The 21,227-nt window shown below is 37.9% G+C and overlaps 2 protein-coding genes across 18 annotated transcripts in view; both read left to right on the forward strand.

Moving 5' to 3' along the window:
• Window positions 1–21,227, forward strand: part of CADPS2 (calcium dependent secretion activator 2) — a 741,873-nt gene that overhangs the window by 686,705 nt on the left and 33,941 nt on the right. For 10 of the 17 annotated variants that reach the window (XM_072652869.1, XM_072652878.1, XM_072652871.1 and 7 more), the window contains one exon: window positions 13,936–14,043. In XM_072652869.1, the coding sequence (XP_072508970.1) occupies window positions 13,936–14,043 (108 nt within the window). Of the gene's footprint in view, window positions 1–13,932; window positions 14,044–14,973; window positions 15,257–21,227 lie in introns of those variants that run through there. The other 7 variants (XM_072652868.1, XM_072652877.1, XM_072652870.1 and 4 more) reach the window with 3 other exon arrangements.
• LOC140533303 (polypyrimidine tract-binding protein 1-like) lies at window positions 9,693–11,578 on the forward strand. Its single transcript, XM_072652886.1, has one exon. The coding sequence runs from the start codon at window positions 9,763–9,765 to the stop codon at window positions 11,356–11,358; it is 1,596 nt and encodes a 531-aa protein (XP_072508987.1). The 5' UTR covers window positions 9,693–9,762; the 3' UTR covers window positions 11,359–11,578.

Genomic DNA, 21,227 nt, shown 5'->3' on the forward strand with positions numbered 1-21,227 from the left:
AGAAATAATGCTAATGAGAAATGTTATAATTCTAGCTTTTGTTTTTTTCGGGCAAGTGTTTCTTAACTTACTAAAGAAAACTTATTTTCAAAAAAGAAGTTTAATCTGTTTTTTAGCTTTATAAAACACATTTAAAATTAAAATGACCTACCTAAAATACATGCTGTAATGTTGTAATATTTCAGTTTATAGATTTAACATTTTAACCACTTTGTACAGAATTGACATGTAAATTTCTCTCTATTATTATTGAGATAAAGGATGTTTATTAGACTAGGAAAGGATATGTCTTTTTGAATGATATTTTTAATGAACAATCTTCAGTATGATCAAAGAAATGTGTTTTATGTTTTCATATACATATATACATTTTTATGTGTGTATACACATACTGTGTGCAAATCTCATATCGAAAGAGACCTTAGACACTGTGGAGTTCAGCTCACACAGGAGCATGAACTGCTCTGTTACCCAGTGGTCATCCAGCCACTGCTTTAAGACCTCCAGTGACAGGGAACTGACCTATTGGAACAATTCATTCTGCTTTTGGCTATCTTTGAGTGTTAGGAAGTTTTTCCTTTCACCAAATCTAAATCTGCTTCTCTGCAACTTCTGCCTCTTATGCTTATTTTCTGCTTTCTAGGATCAAGCAGACTATTCTAATCTCTTTTCCAGGTGAAAACCCTTCAATTCTCAAAGGCAGCTCTCATGCCTCTCTGAGTGTTCTCTTGTCTAGGATAAATGTCCTCATCTGCTTCCATTGATCCTCATATGCCATGGTTTAGATACTTCTCATTATCCTTTAAACCAAAGGTACCAACTAATAGAAACTGAAGCCACTACATTGTACATTAGGATCCCTTTCAGTCAATTATTGACTTAGAAAACTGCACATTTCCTTTTTAAAAATTTATTTTGTTAACTATGCCCCAATTACATTTTAATCTGGTTCAAGCCAGACTTGGGCTTCTTATGGACTGTGTGCAGTAACACAGGCTATATGTTTGACACTTTTACTCTAAACCTGTTCCAGTTTTTAGTGACCTCTAATAATGTGGCCTGATGTGGTCTGGATAGGAAAGAATGCAATGGAATATGTAATATAATGGACTATAAAATTTTCCTTAATCTGGGTACCATACTTCCAGTGATACTGCGTAAGATCACAACCTAAGAAACAGCATGGTGCGTCCTCACAACTGACCTCTGAGAAATAACCTCAGAGTCAGAAAGAGTTGAGTTAAGGTGACATATATTGGCTTTGAGACCCTGGATAAATATTGAATCTCTTAGTAGTCCCAAACAAATCTCAAAAACTGTACCTAAACTCTTTAGGACTCAAGCTACTCCCTACAATTAATTGAAGTTATAGACCAATGGCTATAATCTGTACAGGTGATATCATTACCATATCATAGCTCCCCCATTTATTTGTGTTTGTTTATAAATTGGCAGTAATTTTAATTGATCTTTTAAAAACAAGGAACATATTTATACATCTTAGCCCAGTTATGAATTTAAGAAATGAAACAAAAATCTAAACTTCTTTTGTTGACATTTGATAAAACCCTTACCCTCTCTACCTTAAATTCTATGAAATTTAAGAATATATTTCTATTTTTTTAGACTTAAAGAAAAAAGCACTTGAAATACCTTAGATTTAGGATGAATTCATTTCTTTTAATTTGCCAAAACTTAAATTCAAACACATAAATGAAAAGTCTCCAGGTTACCAAGTGCTGAAATAGTTCTGTATCTCCACATATACATAATATTCAAATAATTATGTTGGTTAATCTGTTTAAAAATATTCCACAAAACATTCTAAGCTACATGAGAGTGCTCCCTATACTGATGGAACCACAGGTCTGGGTAGCAGGACATAAAAGATCACATTAACTTCCATGGCCACCATGCTATTGTCAAATTGAGATTGTGGATAACTAAATCCCCCATGTCATTTTCATATAATCTGCTCTCTAGCCATGCTTCCTTCATCCTAAACCAATACAAGTGAATTTTCTCTTCACCTCAAGTATAGGGATTTATATTTACTCCTATTAAAATTGCATCTTATTAGTTTGAGCTTGGATCCTAGTCTTGTCATCCAACATGTTAGCTGTTCCTCCTTACTTCTACCAATTTGACAAGAATGCCTTACATACCTTCATTTAAATCATTGCTAATGATGTCGAGAGGAACAAGACAAGAAGAGACTATTATAAACCCTACTAGAACTATTTTGCTATTGATCCATTACTAGTATTCTTCATGTATAAACATTCCACTATTATGAATCTGTTTAATGGTACTGTCATCTGTCTAGTCTACATATCTGTATCTTGTCTACAAAGATATAATTAAAGGTTGGCAAGTTTTGTTGAAATACAGAAATATATTATGTGTGCCACTGGAGAGGTGGCATGATATAGTGGAAGGAACCTAAGACAGGAAGTAGGAGACCTGGGTTTGGCTACTGGTTCTAATCAGTATTACTAACTATATAAATGTGGCAACTCATTTAACCTCTCAGAGCATTACTTTCTTCACTTGTAAAGGAGAAATAATTGAGACATATGCACACTACTTACTTCACTGTGTTGTTCTTAAGAAACTTTTGTCAAACCTTATAGCATTAACTAAAAGTGAAATATGGTACCCCTTATAGTACCCCTTACTCAGTCATATCTGACTTTTGGCACAGATACTGGAGAGGTTTGCTATTTCCTTCTCCAGTGTGTCCGCGTTTTATAAATGGGAAACTGAGGCAAATAGGGGTTAAATGATTCACCTGGGGTCATATAGCTAGTAAATGTTTAAAATCAGATTTGAATTCAGATCTTCCTAACTCCAGGCTCAGTGCTCTATCCAGTGTGCCACCTAACTGCCCATTAACGTAGTTTGTTGTTGGTGTTTTTCAACCAATTGTTTTTCAGTTGTAACCAACTCTTTGTGATCCCATTTGAGGTTTTCTTGGCAAAGATACTGGAGTGTTTTCCCATTTCCTTTTCTAATTCATCTTACAGTTGAGGAGTTAGAATGAAGTGACTTGCCCAGGGTCACACAGCTAGTAAGTATCTAGTACCACTGTTTAAAAGAAGGAATTTGGGTTTTTCTGACAGGAAAAATTAATGAAACCATGCTGGCTCTTAATGATGACTGCTTCCCTTTCTAAATGTTTACAAGCCTTCCATTCGATAATACATCCTAGAACTTTGCCAAGAATCAAAGTCCAGTTTGGCAGCCTGTAATTTGAAGAATTCATCTTCTTCCTCTTTTCTGAAAATCAGGACATTTGTCTGTCTCGAGTCCTCCCCCCCAATCTCTATAACTTCTATTTTAGCAATCCCATGCTCCAATTTTTTCAGTACCCTAATGTATAACTTGTACAGATGTGCTCATTTGAACCCATTTAGAGAAGACAGGTGCTGTCTTATTGTCTCCACTTATTTTGTTTTTTAATTTCCTGTCAAGCATTTTTTGTTCTTTACTTCCCAGTCTGAAGATCATTTTCCTTGATAAAGAAAACTGAAGTAAAGGGAGACTTAGGGAGTAGCTGGGCCATCTTTCAGTGTGATACTATTATCATTTCATCAGACCTGGGAGTGGTCCTTTACCTCATTTAATCTTCCTCTTGCCTCCAACGTGGCTTTAAAAAAAACCTTTTTCATTGTCCTTGGCATTAATAACAACTCTCTTGTTATTTCCAGGTTTAATATTCCTGATGCTTTTCTGACAGATGTATGCCATCCTCACTTCTCTGCCTTTGTTTACATGTACTCTATGGATTTTTTTTTGTTTTTTTTAATTAGTTTTATTTTTTTCTCACATGTAAAAACAGTTTTTAACATTCATTTTTTAAATTGTGAGTTCCAAATTTCCTCCTTTCATCTTCTCTTCCCTCTTTGAGATGGAAAGCAATTTGATAAAGATTATACATGTGCAGTCATGCAAAACATTTTATGGATCCTTTTAAAAATCTTACTTGATCAGTAAGTTTCTGATTCAGCCTAGTTAGGCTCTTTAGACATTTTCCCCTTTTTATTCATTTCCCAATTCTATTTTTGCTATCAGAATTCTGTTCTTGAGAATGCTGCAGCTCTATTGATATGTATAACTTTAGGCCATGGAATCCTACAATTTTTTTTTTTTGCTAAGGTTTTTGGAATCTATTCTCCCCAAATCTAGGAGGAAGTAGGAACTGTATTAGCAAAAATGAGGAGGGAGAGTTCATTCCAGGTATAGAGTGAAATGGCACAGAGATGGAAGAGCCTGTTTACTTATCAAAATCAAGTCTCAAACAGCAGTTGCCCTTGTCCCTTCAATTTCTGAAGGACAGAATTATTGATAAGCCATGAATTTATAAACTTCCCTACTTTTAACATTAAAACTGCCACAAGATGTCTACATAGCACCCTATCATTGTCCTACTTTAGTGCCAAATTTGTGATATGCTTCCCAAACGCATCATCCTTTTCCTCCTTCTGTTCTGGTGGTATGTAAATATACATCAATGATGGTGTCATTTCTGCTTCTCCCTTTGTTGATCTCAACCAAATATCTTCCGCTATGCATATGCTTTCTACCATACACTCCCCTTCTCTCTCTGGATTTCCTCACAGGAAATATTCAGTGCCATTTTTGTACACTGCCACACCTCTTTCCCCCTTTATTCAATCTTTCTCTTCTGAGTAAGGTATGACTTTCCATTGCACTATTCTAGCCTGAAGCTATCAACCTACTTGGTCTTCAGTGATACCTATGAGGCTAAATACATTTGTCTCCTTGAATTAAGATCTCTAGTTCATTCAATTATCCACATTCTGCATAACTTTGTGGTGTGTACACATGTACACACACATAGGCAAGTATGATCAGAACCATTTTTATACCTATTTTTCTTCAGCATTGTCCCCTTTGAGTTATTTCTATATCAGTATTTTTCCAATAATAATAGGAAGAATATACTATTACCTTTTTTAAAATATATAAGGCTTGATACTGAGAGAATTGGGGGGATTAGGACAGCAAGTGGTAATGGAAATTGAGTATACTACACTTATTCAATCTTGTGACTCAATTCTGGATCTAATAGTTCCCTTTCTATTCAGTTATGAGTCTAGTCCAACTTCTGTCCTGTGAGAAAACTTTATTCAATTGTGGGAATTGGGAGAAAAATTTATTGTATTGTTTGACCCTAGCCTTGCATAGCTGGGAAGCCAGAGCTCCCCTACATGCTGTTGAGAGACCCTTAATCAAGGACCTAGGTAATGCTGATCAGAAATCCAATCAGACTCAACAACTGATATGAGGAATTTTCTCACAATTGTACATCTCAGGCAAACCATATGTCTTATCTAAAAACTGGCCCTGTACCGATTAATGTTATTTTTTCCATGTTACTTTAATTGTTTACATATTCTTGGAGGGAGTGGGACATCTTCTTTTCTATATTCAGGGAATTTCACCTGTTTACTCTCCCTCTCCCACCTTGGAAAGTCTGTAATCTTTCATCCAATCAGAAATCAGATTACCTAATGTTGTATTGTTTCCTTTTAGCTAATCCTCCTATATTTGGGGTCCAGTCTAAGCTCAGGTGGTCTGGTCCTGGTTTATTGGGCAGTTGTCATGCATTGCTTAATAAATCGATGTGCTTGGAAGATCGAACCTTTGGTTTCCTCTTTCATTTAATTTTTCACCCAGCACAGCAGATGCGCACACACATATAAGCACACAACAACATGCATATGGATAAGAACAAAATACATACTATATAAATACAAAGCAAGTGGGAGGTTGAGGATGGAGAATCACAAGTGTTTGTGGGTGTGTGCATGTGCGTGCGTGCGTGTGTGTATGTGTGTGTGTGTGTGTGTGTGTGTGCAGTTTGTTTCTTCCTCCAGTTTCATCTTAAAGAACTCCTGATCAGAACCATAAGTTTCTGGTGAAATATAGTCTTCCTGACTTTCATCATGTGCATCCTAGCCCTAGTCTTGAGCCTCTTATTCCTGTATCTGGTATAGAAATCTAAATCTTGGTATCTGCCACCATTTTTCCCACTGTGTAGACTACTTTTAAAATCTATTGTATATTGTCACTTTTTGGCAATCTTCCCTGCTGTAATTCAACAGTTTCTTGGCTGACGGGTCAAATGATTGACTGGATTAAATGACTAAGAGTAGTTGTTTCTTTGAATGACAATAAAATAAAAACTTTAGAGGTGGGAGAACTTGAATTGTCCTTGCTTTTAAATCTCAGTTTAATTTGTCTCCCTGAAACAACTCTCACATTGTGTTTGTAGAGTATTTGACTTATCATGAACCTAGCATGAGTTCACACCATTGTTCTGGCTAAGGAACCCCTGCCATGTCACTTTAGTTCCTAGGCTATTTGATGTGCTTTGAGACTTACTCACTTTTCAGTCTTTGGCACTTGAGAGGCCAGAGAGAATCCCCAGTACTTAAGAATTTCTCATTGTCCTAAAGTGCTAGTTAATTTTAAGATGCTGACCATTGTAAAAAATTCTCTTGACTTTTCTCCTAGAGTAGATAGGGATAAGAACTGGAGCCAAGATTTCATTGGTATAGGTAACTCCAGACAAGGAAACTCCTTTTGCCAATCAATGCAGGTTGGCACTTTTTGGGCAATTTAGTCTTAGAAATTCACATTAAGAGAGTAAGTGACTTGCCTAGGCCTATGTTGTTGTTCAGTCATTTTTGAGCCATTTCCACCTCTTCATGACTCAATTTGGGATTCTCTTGGCAAAGATACTAGAGTGGTCATGCAGCCAGTATATATCAGACAGGACTTAACACTAAGGTCTCCTTGTCCCCACAGCCACCTCTTCATCCAATCTGTAAGTGGGGATAAAATTTTCCATTAAAAATCATGCACTTAAAGAAGATATGTATGTGTTCAGATGTCTTTGGACTTTGGAGGGTAAAAATAAATCTGAGAATTAACTTAGCAAAAGCTTCCATTATATTTGAAATGTAACCACCATTTTAGATGTATGATCTTTAAGGAATTGCCAGTAGCAAAATGTCTGTGCATCATTCTTTCATATTAACAAGTGATCCTTGTAAGGCTCGTGTGAGTGTTGTATTTTTAAGGGCTCTTAAGTTTGTACAATCTTTGTTCAACTTAGGCTGTTAAGGTAATAAAGCTTACAACTTTGTTATAAAGGCAAAAAAAAAAAAAATACCCAACCTTTGAAATAACCTTTAGTTGAATAAGCTACATTCTCCTGATGCCTAACCTATACCCTGGTTTTACATTAAAAACTTTTGGAAATGTACTAAATATGCAAAAGAAAGAATGGAGCTAAGGCCTATTGTTAAAGAATATACTAGCCTTGACCTTTAGATGGTACCATTAACTCACCAACAGTAGAGAATAAGATTTGAATTGTACTAACAGAGTGATATTTATCTTAGTTCTTTCCCCCTTTTACACAATCCCTCTTCTGACCAATAATACTCATTGAGAAAGATCACACAGCTTATTAAGGTTCTGAGTACTGTCCGTAGGCCTTGTTGAAGCAAAACCACCTAGTCCATATGGGGAGGTAGCATGGAGTCAAGAGGTCACGGCTCAAGTTCATCCTCAGATATTTACAAACTATGTGCCTATAGACAAGTCATCAAATCTTTCCTAGTCTCAATTTCTTCATCTGTAAAATGGGACTAATAAGACACTACCTTGGAATGTTGTTATAAGGCCACTTTTGATGGCCTTGAAGAGCAGTGTGAATGAATGAATGAATGATGGTGATGACTGCTGTCTTTGTTAACACCATACCTTAGTCGACTAAATAAACTAATAGATTACAAAATCCATTCTGTCAAACTCAGTTGGAGTTCACTAAGGCAAATATGTTCTACTGAGTTGTCATAAGACTGGATAATTGTACTTGACTATAAAATGAGAGGATTGGACCAAATGATATCTAACATCCCTTATGACCATAAAACCCCAAGATTTTGTGGTTATAAAAAGCTAGGGATGAGTTGGGAAGGGAAATGATTCATTGACAACCAGGCAGAATCAGACTTCATCCATTCTGTCTGTTGGTTCGCCTGTTTATATATAGGCTACAACTAGGAAGACTTAGAACATGACTACTTTTGTGAGTATACAAACTCTAGCAAGTGTTATGTGATCTGAAACTTAAATCCAAGTCTTCCTACTCCAAGTGAGATGCTTTTTCTACCTCACCAAGCTGTTTCCTATGGATGGATAATCCCAGAATCATTTGTACCTGGGTTCAGAATGCATTAAAAATTATTTTTTAAAAAAATTGCAGAGGGAGGAACCAAGATGTTGGAGTAGAAGCATGACCTGTTCTATCCCCATAGGCCATAAAATATCTGTAAAAAATGAATCCAAACAAATTTTAGAGCAGCAAAAGCCACAAAGGGATAGACTGAAAGAGATTTCCAGCTCAAGACAGCCTGGAAGGCCAACAAGAAAGGTCTATCAAACTGGGCTCAGAGCACAGCCCAGCCTTGGCTGCTTGGCATTGGCACAGACAGGACCAGAGCAGGTTTCAGGGGATGGAATCATGGGTAACAGCTGTGGTTTCTAGATTTCTCAATCCACAAACACCAAAGATAGCTTCAAAGGTCAGTGAGAAAGCTCTTTCACCTGGGTGAGCCCTGACCCCAGGGCAACAGAAGCCACTGTGGCAGAAGCATCCACTTTTGAAGCCCTTGGCCTAAAGACCCTGGGGGAATCGAGCTGTCAATCTGAGTCAGTTCTGAGTGGCAGTCCTGAGTGAGAAGGAGCACTGCCATGGTGGAGCTAGTGGAAGCTCTAGAGAGAGAATCCTACTCACAGATCCTGGGCAGAAAAGAGTGCTTGTGGCTGCTCCCAGACCATAGCACAGGCCAGTAGAGGAGTAAACTCCTCTGCCTTGATTGTGCCACCTTGCAGGAACTGAGAACTTACAGCTCCCTAAAGTATACCTTCCACGTGACAAAGGACTCAAAAGTCAAGTAGCTGGCTGGGAAAATGCCCCAAAAAAGGGAAAAAATAAGACTATAGAAGTTTACATTCTTGGTGAAAAGGTTATTTTCTTCCATCCATTCAGATGAGGAAAAATAAAGCATACAATCAGAGGAAGACATAAAAGTCAAAGCTTCTACATCCAAAACCTCTAAAAACATATGCAATGGTTTCAGGCCATGGAAGAGCTCAAAAAGGATTTTGAAAATCAAATAAGAGTGGTGGAGGAAAAATTGGGAAGAGAAATGAGAGTGATGCAAGAAAATCATGAAAAGCAAGTCAACAGCTTGCTAAAGGAGATCCAAAAAAGTGCTGAAGACAATAACGTCTTTAAAAATAGACTAACCCAAATGGCAAAAGAGGTCCAAAAAGCCAATGATAAAAAGAATGCTTTAAAAAGCAGAATTAGCCAAATGTAAAAAGGAGATTCAAAAGCTCACTGAAGAAAATAGTTCTTTAAAAATTAGAATGGACCAAATGGGAGCTAATGACTTTATGAGAAATCAAGAAATTATAAAACAAAATCAAAAGCATGAAAAAAATAGAAGACAATATGAAATATCTCATTGGAAAAACAACTGTCCTGGAAAATAGATGCAGGAAAGATAATTTTAAAATTATTGGTCTACCTGAAAACCATGATCAAAAAAAGCCTAGATATCATCTTCCAAGAAATTTTCAAGGAAAACTTCCTTGATATTCTAAAACCAGATTCCGGCGCCTCCACTCCGTTCCCTTCGGGTCTCCTCGTGTGCCATGGACGGCATTGTCCCAGATATAACAGTTGGTACAAAGCGGGGATCTGACGAGCTTTTCTCTACTTGTGTTACTAACGGACCCTTTATCATGAGCAGCAACTCTGCTTCTGCAGCTAATGGAAATGACAGCAAGAAATTCAAAGGTGATAACAGAAGCACAGGAGTCCCTTCCCGAGTAATCCATGTGAGAAAACTCCCAGGTGACGTCACAGAAGCTGAGGTTATTTCCCTGGGATTACCATTTGGCAAGGTCACCAATCTTCTAATGCTGAAAGGCAAAAACCAGGCTTTCCTTGAAATGAACACAGAAGAGGCATCAAACACTATGGTAAGTTACTATACCACAGTGACTCCTGTCCTCCGAAGCCAGCCTATCTACATTCAGTTCTCAAACCACAAGGAGCTGAAAACAGACAACTCTCCAAACCAAGCACGTGCCCAGGCAGCACTTCAAGCTGTAAACTCTGTTCAGTCAGGAAATTTGGCCCTCTCTGCCTCTGCTGCAGCAGCCGATGCAGGAATGGCAGTGGCTGGCCAGAGTCCAGTTTTGAGGATCATCGTAGAAAATCTCTTCTACCCAGTCACTTTAGATGTGCTTCACCAGATTTTCTCCAAGTTTGGCACAGTACTGAAAATAATAACCTTCACCAAGAACAACCAGTTCCAGGCTCTGTTACAATATTCTGACCCTGTGAGTGCCCAGCATGCTAAGTTGTCTCTTGATGGGCAGAATATCTACAATGCTTGTTGTACACTGCGCATTGATTTCTCTAAACTCACCAGCCTCAATGTGAAATACAACAATGATAAAAGCAGAGACTATACCCGCCCAGATCTGCCCTCTGGTGACAGCCAGCCTTCTCTTGACCAGACTATGGCAGCAGCCTTTGGACTCTCCGTTCCAAATGTTCATGGAGCTCTTGCTCCACTGGCGATTCCATCAGCAGCTGCTGCTGCTGCTGCAGCCGGGCGAATTGCCATTCCTGGCCTCACAGGGGCAGGGAATTCTGTCTTGCTGGTTAGCAACTTGAACCCAGAGAGAGTTACACCCCAATGCCTCTTTATTCTTTTCGGCGTTTATGGTGATGTCCAGCGAGTGAAGATCTTATTCAATAAGAAAGAGAATGCCTTGGTTCAGATGGCAGATGGAAACCAAGCCCAGCTTGCTATGAGTCATCTAAATGGACAGAAACTTCATGGGAAGCCTATCAGAATCACTCTTTCCAAGCACCAGACAGTTCAACTTCCCCGTGAAGGACAAGAAGACCAAGGTTTGACTAAAGACTATGGAAACTCACCTCTCCACCGTTTCAAGAAACCAGGCTCCAAAAACTTTCAAAATATCTTTCCTCCATCTGCTACCTTGCACCTTTCTAATATACCGCCTTCTATATCTGAAGAAGATCTTAAGATGTTGTTCTCAAGTAATGGGGGAATGGTCAAAGGATTCAAGTTCTTCCAAAAGGACCGGAAGATGGCTCTGATCCAGATGGGCTCAGTGGAAGAGGCCATTCAGTCCCTTATTGACCTTCATAACCATGACCTTGGAGAAAACCACCATCTTCGTGTGTCCTTCTCAAAGTCTACCATTTAAAATTTGGGAAGGCACAAGACAGAATGAACCTGACTGACAAGAACCCCAGGGTTTCAGCCTGGTCTGTAAAGGCTGAGCACCTGGAATCACTTCCATCATTCCAGATTTTAAAAAAAGCCACTTTAAAAGCAGCTGAAGTGACCTTAAAAGACCAGAGATTTTATTTTTTTAAGTGAATCAGTTTACCTGTTTTTAAAAAAATTAAATCTAATTCACATTGTTAACCTTGCGGTGGTGGGATAACAATCTTGGTGATATTCTAAAACCAGAGAGTAAAATAGAAATGGAAAGAATTCGCTGATCACCTCCTGAAAGAGATTCTAAAAGGAAAACTCCTAGGAATAATGTAGCCAAATTCCAGAGTTCCCAGGTCAAGGAGAAAATATTGCAAGCAGCCAGAAAGAAACAATTAAAGTATTGTGGAAAGATAATCAGGATAACACAGGATTTAGCAGCTTCTACACTAAGGGATCAAGGGCTTAGAATATGATATTCCAGAGGTCAAAGGAGGTAGGATTTAAAAAACCAAGAATCACCTACCCAGCATAATTGAGTATAATACTTCAGGGGAAAAATGGAATTTCAGTGAAATAGAGGACTTCTAAGAATTCTTGTTGAGAAGACCAGAGTTGAGTAGAAAATTTGTCTTTCAAATATTAGAATCAAGAGAAACAGGAAAAGGTGAACAAGAAGGAGAAGCTTTAAGGAACTCATTAAGTTGAAATGTTTACATTCCTACGTGGAAAGATGTTTTTTGTAACTCATAAGATCTTTTTCAGTATTAGGTAGTTAGAGAGAATATAAATACGTAGGTGTGTATGTGTATATTATGTATGTGTAGGTATGTATATATGTGTATTTGTATGTATATATGTGTATATATGCATATAGAGACAGAGACAGAGAGACAGAGACAGAGGGCACAGGGTGAGCTAAACATGAAGGGAGAATAGCTTTAAAAAAAATTACTGTTGAAAGGAATGTACTAGGAGTAAGAGAAAGGGAGAGGTAGAATGTAGCCAATCATTTCACATACAAGAGAGAAGAAAGAGCTTCTACAATGGAGGGGAAGAGTAGGGGATGAAAGAAAATAATTGAGCCTTACTCTCATGGCATTTGGCTTAAGGAGGGAATAACACAAGCTCAATTGGATATGAAAATCTATTTTACTCTGCAAGGGGGAAGGGGATAGGAGAGGGAAGATAATAGAAGGGACAGCAAATTGTGGAAAGAGATAATCAGAAGCAAACACTATTGTGGGAGAACAGGTCAAGGGAGAAAATGGAATAAATGAAGGGCAGGATAGGACAGGGAAATTTGGTTAGTCTTTCACAACATAAGTATTATGGAAGTGCTTTGCATTATTTCACATATATGAACTACATGGAATTGCATGTTATCTCAATGAGGGTGAGTGGGGAGGGAGGGAAAGAATATGGAACTCAAAGCTTTAAGAATGAATGTTAAAAATCATGTTAGCATGCAACCAGAAAATAAGCTATACAGGCAATGGAGTATAGAAATCTATTTTGCCCTGCAGGAAAATAGAGGGGAAGGAAGTTGGAAAAACGGTGGGTAATAGAAGGGAGGACAGACTAGAGGAAGGGATGGGTACATTTTGTCCTGGGGTGGAGGGTAGGGAGAGATGGGAAGAAAATTTTGCCTTCAAATTCTTGTGGAAATGAATGTTAAGAACTGAAAAATAAGTAAAGTATATATTTTAAAAATTTGCATGAAATTTTCTCTCTAATTATATATTAGTTATACTTACATGATAAGTTTAATATTCTTAGCCATTGAAGGAAATGGTCAATAATGTTTTGGGTCACTCAGAAAGAAAACCAAGCCTAGTTTTACATAATACATAAATTCCACCAACTTATTGATGGATAATCTCCACTAGGAAAATGAAAAGTAAATTGTGGTTACAGTTAGGTAGTGTGCATGATATTCAGATGATTTCAAATGTCTGTGCACTTAACTGACCTGTCATGCTTGTATGTGTCTATACAACATGTTCATTGTCCTCCATTTGTTTTAATGACAGCTACCTTATGAGGTAGATGGTGCAGGAAATAATAATTAACTCCCATTTTATAGATGAAGAAATGTGGTTCACAGCTGATGAAGTCTGCCAGTAGTCACACACCTAAAACATTTCAGAGCCAGGACCCCAATCCAAGTCTCCTACCTCCAAGACCCGTATGCTTTTGCTTTGCGCACCAGGCTGCTTTGCTTCTCTCATGAGTTTCTGATCATTTCCTAAAGACTGAATCATGTATTTTACCTCTTAGATATGCATAGTAAATTATCAGAAGTGTTCATCCTGGCTTAGATTCTTAGCACTTTTACAAATGTAATTTGTAGAATGTGAACAATTATTTCTCAAGGTTGAGGTCAAATAAGCTTTCATGTACCAATGAGAGAGTTCGACTAGATGACCTAAAAGCCCTTCTAACTCAAAATCTCTATATAAGTGGGAACTGCTTTGGACCAGCTTTGAACAATGACTGATGGATTTTCTTTCTGGTTTTCTCTTTCCCCTTCCCTCCTTATGTCTCAATTCTCTCCTAGCAGAAACCAGGAATGGATTTATCTGATGCCTATATCATGTTTGTCCGGCAAAACCAGGATATCCTTCGAGAAAAGGTCAATGAGGAAATGTATATAGAAAAGTTGTTTGATGTAAGTAACTATTCTTGCAAAGCATGTTGGCATTAGGAAAATATTACAAAGGCCTAAGTTGTCATTTGAAGGAGTTTTCATGCAGATCAGAATTGTTTTTCTGGTGATCATTTCTGTTTCTGCAAATGCACTGGATAATTTTTTCTATTAGGGTTCTTTCAATTGCCAGTGGAAATGTTCACTACCTACATTGTCTGCATGAAAATCATCACTGTTGAATTGAGAAGTTCAAAAAACATTCTAAGTTTAATTTTAATGAATGGAATATTATACCATTGCATGCACTGTCATTTCATTCTACCCACCCTTTGTTTTTGTTATGGCATTCCACAAACAGAACCTTATTTGAATGGATTCCATTTCTTCTTTAAAATGTTATAAAGATCAATATCACATTCATTGACTAAACAAAGAAATATAATACAAAGAAATAACCCACTATTTTTAGTGGGGCTAGACAGACAGATAGGCAGACAGACAGAGAGATAGATAGATAGATGCACATGTGTATGAATATACATATGTATCCATCTTTTTTTTACCTTGCCTTATGAACTTGAAGACGTAATATTATAACTATATTTGAACTGCAATTGGAGACTAAAGATGCCAGTTCTCTAAAATAGAGGATTGTGGTTTGAGGTCCCATGGTCATCAGATTTCCCTCAGAGTGAATCTGCAACTTAGACTAAGAGAGCAGTCCATTTAAATCACAGTGCTGTCAGTCATTCTAATTCTATAAGAGCCTGTTGGAAGGAAGGACTGTTGGGTGTTTGATACCGTTTAGCATAATCCAGTCTGTTAGTAACTCTGAAATGTAATATTCCCTTTGAAGTGTATTTATTTGCGTACATCCCCGCTGTAGTTTAGAAGAGCTTTCCTGGCAGTTTCTTTTAATTATGCAAGTCACTGCAAATGTTTTCATAACAGCAATTCACGGGCTTCCTGGTGACACGTCAGCTATGGTCGTTCCAGAAGGTCCAGGAACGTCGCCGTCACTGCCACAGTCTGTCATGTCCCTATTTGCCGTTTATCAGACTGGGTGGTCATGATGAAACTCCTCTGTCCCTTTTCTTCATTTCTAGACTCTACCCCAGCCACTTTACAATAAAAGTATCATCTGTTTTAATAAGCTAAGTGTTAATATGTGTGAAAAGAATGATTCCATATATGCTTTGATGCCCCGCAGGTGTAGAAAAATTACCATCCATTCAGCTGGAGCTTTTTCAGAGCACTAAAACCATGTTAACAACTTCTGCCTCAGTTTGGAAGCGCTCTTAGCCTCCAAGCAGATGGCTTGTTTCTAAGGCCTCTTCCCCATTTTTTGCTTATGCTGATTTTTTTTTTTAATATTAGACAGAGAGAAAGTTGAGCTGCTGTTGTTCTGGCTGTGTTTCTTCTCAGGAAGTCCAACTGCAGCTTGTGTTCCATGTAGCACACAAGGCAGCCTAGTTTGGGAGAGAGAATGAATACAAATACATTGTGTGCAGAATTACTTTTTTTTTTCCTATGACTGATTTGTGAAACATTTCAAACCCCTTTTGGCATCATACCAATTCATAACAGGGCATTAGATTGTCATAGGGCCTGCACTCCTCCTTCATTCATGAGACTTCTTATGAGGAGAATAGAGCTCACTAATTAAAGTGGAACTGGGGAGACAGAATGAGACATGAAAGTGACAGGATCTTTAAACCTTCCTGGTTGAGATGTTAGCATCTTTTTGGAGACTTACCATCTGATATGGCTGTCATGTGCAATTGTTATTAGTCTGTTAAAATGAAACTTTTCCAGGAACCCTTTCTGAAAACTACCTCCAATACCACTCTACTGCATGTACAATACCACTTCATGCTATAAAATTATACTCATAGTCATAAAATAGTGGCCTTTCTCTTAAGTATCTTAATATTTTCAAGATATTAGATCTTTTTGATAATTAACATATGCATATACATATATACATATACATACACATATATAGATACATCTATAGTTACCTACATGTGTAGATAGATAGATAAATAGATAGATGATAGAAGATAGATAGATAGATAGATAGATAGATAGATAGATAGATAGATAGACGGATGAATGGATAGATGTAGTAAAATCTGATCTTTTATCTCTTACATTTGTTAGCAAGAAAACATGTATTCAAGAGAGGACTCAGAGCCCCTAATTAGCCAATGTCAAATTTGTCTCATTCACAAGCAAGTAAATGAGAGGTTTTCAAGTAGGTGTTGAAAGATAAAATGGGGTATATATCTGAAGCAATAGATTATAACTGAAAGATATTTAATTATTGGAAATCCATTTAACTACATTTTAAAGCAGTATTTATAAGGTACTAGAAAACAATTGAAATAATGAGTTTTGTATACTGCCTTAGCCTATTGTTAATAAAAGATTGAAGGGAAGAATTTTACTCAGTCATTTGGAAAATCTTTGTTATCCCAATTAAGGGTTTCCTGAATAGGTCAGAAAATAGGTCTGTGCAACTTCCCTGCCTGAATGCTGCTAATATCACTTGCCAAATAGGATTTTTAAAAAAACACTTTAAATCATAGTTTTTCTTAATCTCTGTGATCAGCTATTTCTAAACAATATTCCATGGAACTTTGATGTACCATATGAGATAAATATGAGTCCCATAACAAAATGCCAATGCTGGTAATATTTTCCCCCTTAAAATATTAAATATTAACTTATGTATCAAAACTACTGTATAAAATATTTTAGCATAAGAATAAGGCTAATTTATTCAATTTTGTTTCAGAATTTCCCTCACCCTAATTCTTCAGTTGTGCTACAGGTATGGAATACCTGAGATTCCTTGAACCAGTATATTTAGTTTGAACAGATAAAAGAATGAATGTATGAGTGAACATTTATTAACCACATATTATATGTCAAGAATTGTGCTAAGTACTAGAAATATACATATAAAGGAGAGGCAGTCTGTGCTCTCAAGGAACACACACCCTGATTGGGGAGATTCTTCAAGTAAAAGAAAGTTCAGGTACAGGATAAATGGAAAGATCCTGAAGTCCTAAGGGCTAGATGGAAAGGTTCAGGAGTCTTTAGGCTATATCTATAGATCTTCACGCAGTGCAGGGAGTCTTAAGGGAATGGAGGTAGAGCAAATGGTAAGTCCTACAGGACTTTAATCATAGGGAAGATGGTAAGGCCTGGTTACTCCCTATTTCACCTGAGGCAGCTAGGTCACTCTGTGGATCAGGTGCTGAACTTGGAATCAGGAAGGGGTGGGGGAAACTTTATGTAGTAAATTTATAAGACAGGCATTCATCCTGGCTACCAGTACCAACATTATGTTTATGATTAAGGTTTATCCTTGTAGTTCTCATAATAACATATATATTAGACCTTTAATATTTGGGAAGGTAGAGAAAGACATTACATTATGTTTTAATGAGTAAATATTTGTTTTTTCAGTCAAGAAGTCCTGTTCTCTAGATGAGATCATAGAATTTTGATCTGTAATGTATCAAGTGTATCTTCTCTGTTTTTATTGATGGGGAAACAGACCCAGAAACTTGCCCAAAATCATACAAATAGTCAACAGGAGAGGGAACATTCAAGTATTCTAAATCTCATTCCATTCTTCTTTCCACAGCACAATGCTGCCTAGAACTTTCCTTGGAAATAGTAGTTGCCTGAGATAACATTCCTTGATAATCTGGTGCCTATGCTGAAGTGAGATATTGATGGCTATTGTGTGGCCCTGCCTAGGGTTTCATGTGAGTGACCCAGCCGATTGTGAGACTAACTCAGAGCACAGATCAACCTTATACTGGGTCTGGAACCCTCAGGCTGTCAAGGATGCACCTGGGTCTCCTGAGAGATACTGGGGAAAACACAAAGGGTAGATCAAGCCAAGTCCAAAAGCATTTACTGAACCTTACTATATACCGTGCTCTGTGATAAGTGCTGGGAATATGAATTCAAGCAGAAATAAAGATAGATGCCACATAAAAGTAAACTGAAAATGGTGGGGAGTAGATAAAGGTACTTGGCTGGGTTCATGTTGGAGAAAGTCCTGTGGACAGTCAGGAGTACAGCCCAGAGAGGAGTAAAGATCTAGCTGGCCTGGGCCTCCTCCTTAAAATGGAACTTCTAGGGAGAGGCTGAAGGGATGGAGGGTGCTTCCAATGTGAGAAGTAGTCCAGGGTGTGGAGTGAGCTTACAGGGTAGAGCTCTGTGGAGTGGTAGACAAAGCCTTGTGGAGAGTCAGAAGAATAACCTTCTGTCTCCTAAATATGAATTTAAGTATTAAAACGACAGCAGCTAGGTGGCACAGTGGATAGAACACTGGGCCTGAGGTCAGGAAGACTCCTCTTCCTGAGTTCAAATCTGGCTCAGACACTTCCTAGCTGTGTGACCCTGGACAAATCACTTAACTCTGTTTGCCTTACTTTCCTCATTTGTAAAATGAGCTGGAGAAGGAAATGGCAAACCACTCCAGTATTTTTGCCAAGAAAACTCCAAATGGGATCATGGAGAATCAAATCCTACTCAACAACAACAGCTCTTGAGGAATGAAAAGTTCCTCCCACTGAAGTTTCAAGTTTAAGTTTATGCCAAAGATCACTATTTTGGGAAACTCTATTTAAGATTGTTTTTCTATGTCCTAGACAGGACACTGTAGGCAGTACCTATATCAAGAGGGGAATTCAGGTGCCCCAGTAGTTTGCTTTGTTTACTCAGGGCCAAAGCCCTAGTTGGGTTTTATTTTTAACTTCCTACATTTCCAGGGTCTTCGGCTTCCCCTAGTTCAAGTGTTTTTAACAGAAATTCTATCTCTATTGCTCCAGGGACTCTCATGTTGTTCTCGGGGTGGTGTGTGAGGCATACTCCACTATAGTATTCTTAATATCCCACTCAGGTCAGTCACCAAGTATGAATTCAGTGCTGAATTCAGTGCTATATGTACTGAGAAGAGCTGGTACAAAAAAGAAGCATTGGCTGCTGGAATCTCCAGTCTTTAATTGTTGCTAGAGACCAGAACTACTAGAGGCACAAAGAACTTCAGCTCAGATCTGTGGGAGCTACTAAGAAATCCTGGCAGTGACTGCTGTCAAAGAGGCTTTAGGTGTGTGAACAACTGGCTCAAGGGCACTTCCTGCCATTGTTCTACAAACAAAAACAAAACTATAAGTAAAGAAGAACATAGATTTTAGAGCTGGAAAGGGTCTTAGAGGTCAGCTGAGAAGTAGAGACCCAGAGAAATGAGGTGACTTGCCCAAGGTCACACAGGAATTAAGTAACAGAGCTAGGCTTTGAAGTTAGATCTTTTTATTTAAAATCCCAATACACCATGTGGCTGATATGATCAATGGAGGTGAATGAGGTGCCTTGTTAAAAATAATAATAATTAATTAAAAGATTAGGACTCAGCCTGGAAAGTTGAAGGCTAAGGGGAGAGATGATATGCATGAAGTATATAAAATTATCTAAGACATATATGGGTTTTATCATTATTATTATATCTATAGTTTACACAGCACTTTGAAGTTCGCAAAGCACTTTATAAATACCTCATTTTTATCCTCTCAGCAGCCATAGGTTGTCTGAGGGAATCAGAATTTTGAGTGACTTGACCAGGGGCCCAGAGCCAATTAGTGTCTGAGGCTGAATTTAAACCCAGATCTTCCCAACCCCAGATATAGCTCTCTGTCCTCTGTGCCACCAGCTGCCTAGGCTTTGAAGTCTTAATTCAACTCTGACCTCAGACACTCAGCTGTGCGATCCTAGGCAATTCACTTAACCTCTGTCTGCCTCATTTTCTCCATTTGTAAAAATAGGGATAATAATAGCACCTACTCACAGAGTTGTAATAAGAATAAAATGAGATATTTGTAAAATGCTTTGCAGCCCTTAAAGTACTGTCTAAAGACTAGCTTTTATTATTATTAGATGAAGCATAAACATGTATTTTAGCAATAGGAGACACCGCTTTACAAGCTCAAAAGAGTTTGATTTAGAATGAGTGAAAGGAAGTACCACTTCCCCAAATGGTTAGTAAATGTACTAAACTCCACCCCAATGGGTGGTAAAGGCTAAAAATGTTGGATATAAATGATAGACAGGCTGAGTTATTGAGTTCAGTTCATTTATCAAGTGCCTATTTCATTCAAAGCACAACGTTATTGATGTTCTAAGGGAGACACAAGTTGGAGTAAGACAAGATCCCTGCCCTCACAGAATTCACTGTCTGGTAAAGAAATAAGTTATGTTTTGTGTCCCCAGTACTTATTACCATGCCTGACACAGGGGAAGCACTTAATAAAATCTTGTTCACTTCTTGCTAACTTGACATATACACATATCGTGATAGTTCACTTTTTAATGGGTCCTTAAACTTTACCAATGTAGGTACATTCTCCAGTAGTAAAAACTGCAAAACAAAGAATCACAGAATTTGAAAGCTAGAAGGGACCTCACAGCCACTGACTCCATCCCACAAAGGGAAAAGAATCTTGCCTTAGGATCCCAGGCCAGTGATCCTACAGCCTCTTCTTGAAGGCCAGCAAGGAGAGAGAATTCACTTCTAATACAGCCTTAGGGACAGCTCTCATTATCAGAAAATTTTTTATCTGACACCTGTAACATTCATTATGTTAAAGAGAATTAATGATCTTCTCCACTCATTAATGGGCCTACCCATTAAGGAAAGCTTGATTAGGGGAGATTTGTTTTGTAGGAAGGCCCACACCTTTTGTTAATTTTTGATGAGGCACTGGTCCTCAAAGGTTGTGATACACTCTGACTCTGAAAGGTGGATAGATAGATAGATAGATAGATAGATAGATAGATAGATAGATAGATAGATAGATAGACAGACAGACAGACAGACAGACAGACATGGGATAATATATATGTATAGGTTTTGTTTGGGGGGTTTACTCATTAGAAGTGTTTGTTTAGCCAGATAAGACTCTGGGTAGCCACTGAGGAGCCCCCTGGCTTTGAAAACTCAGATGTTGGTGCTTCTCTCTCTGGTAACTATGTATGTATTGCATATGGTCAGACAGTTGGAAGTTCTATCTGTTGGTCTTTATTTCTCTATATTTTCTCTGAAGTTCAGGGTGCTGACTTTTTCCCCTGAACTAAGTGAATGATATATGTGCTTCATTAAAGTAGACTGTTGACCCCTCAAAAGT

Source organism: Notamacropus eugenii, chromosome 3, assembly GCF_028372415.1.
Source record: "Notamacropus eugenii isolate mMacEug1 chromosome 3, mMacEug1.pri_v2, whole genome shotgun sequence".
NCBI lineage: Eukaryota > Metazoa > Chordata > Mammalia > Diprotodontia > Macropodidae > Notamacropus > Notamacropus eugenii.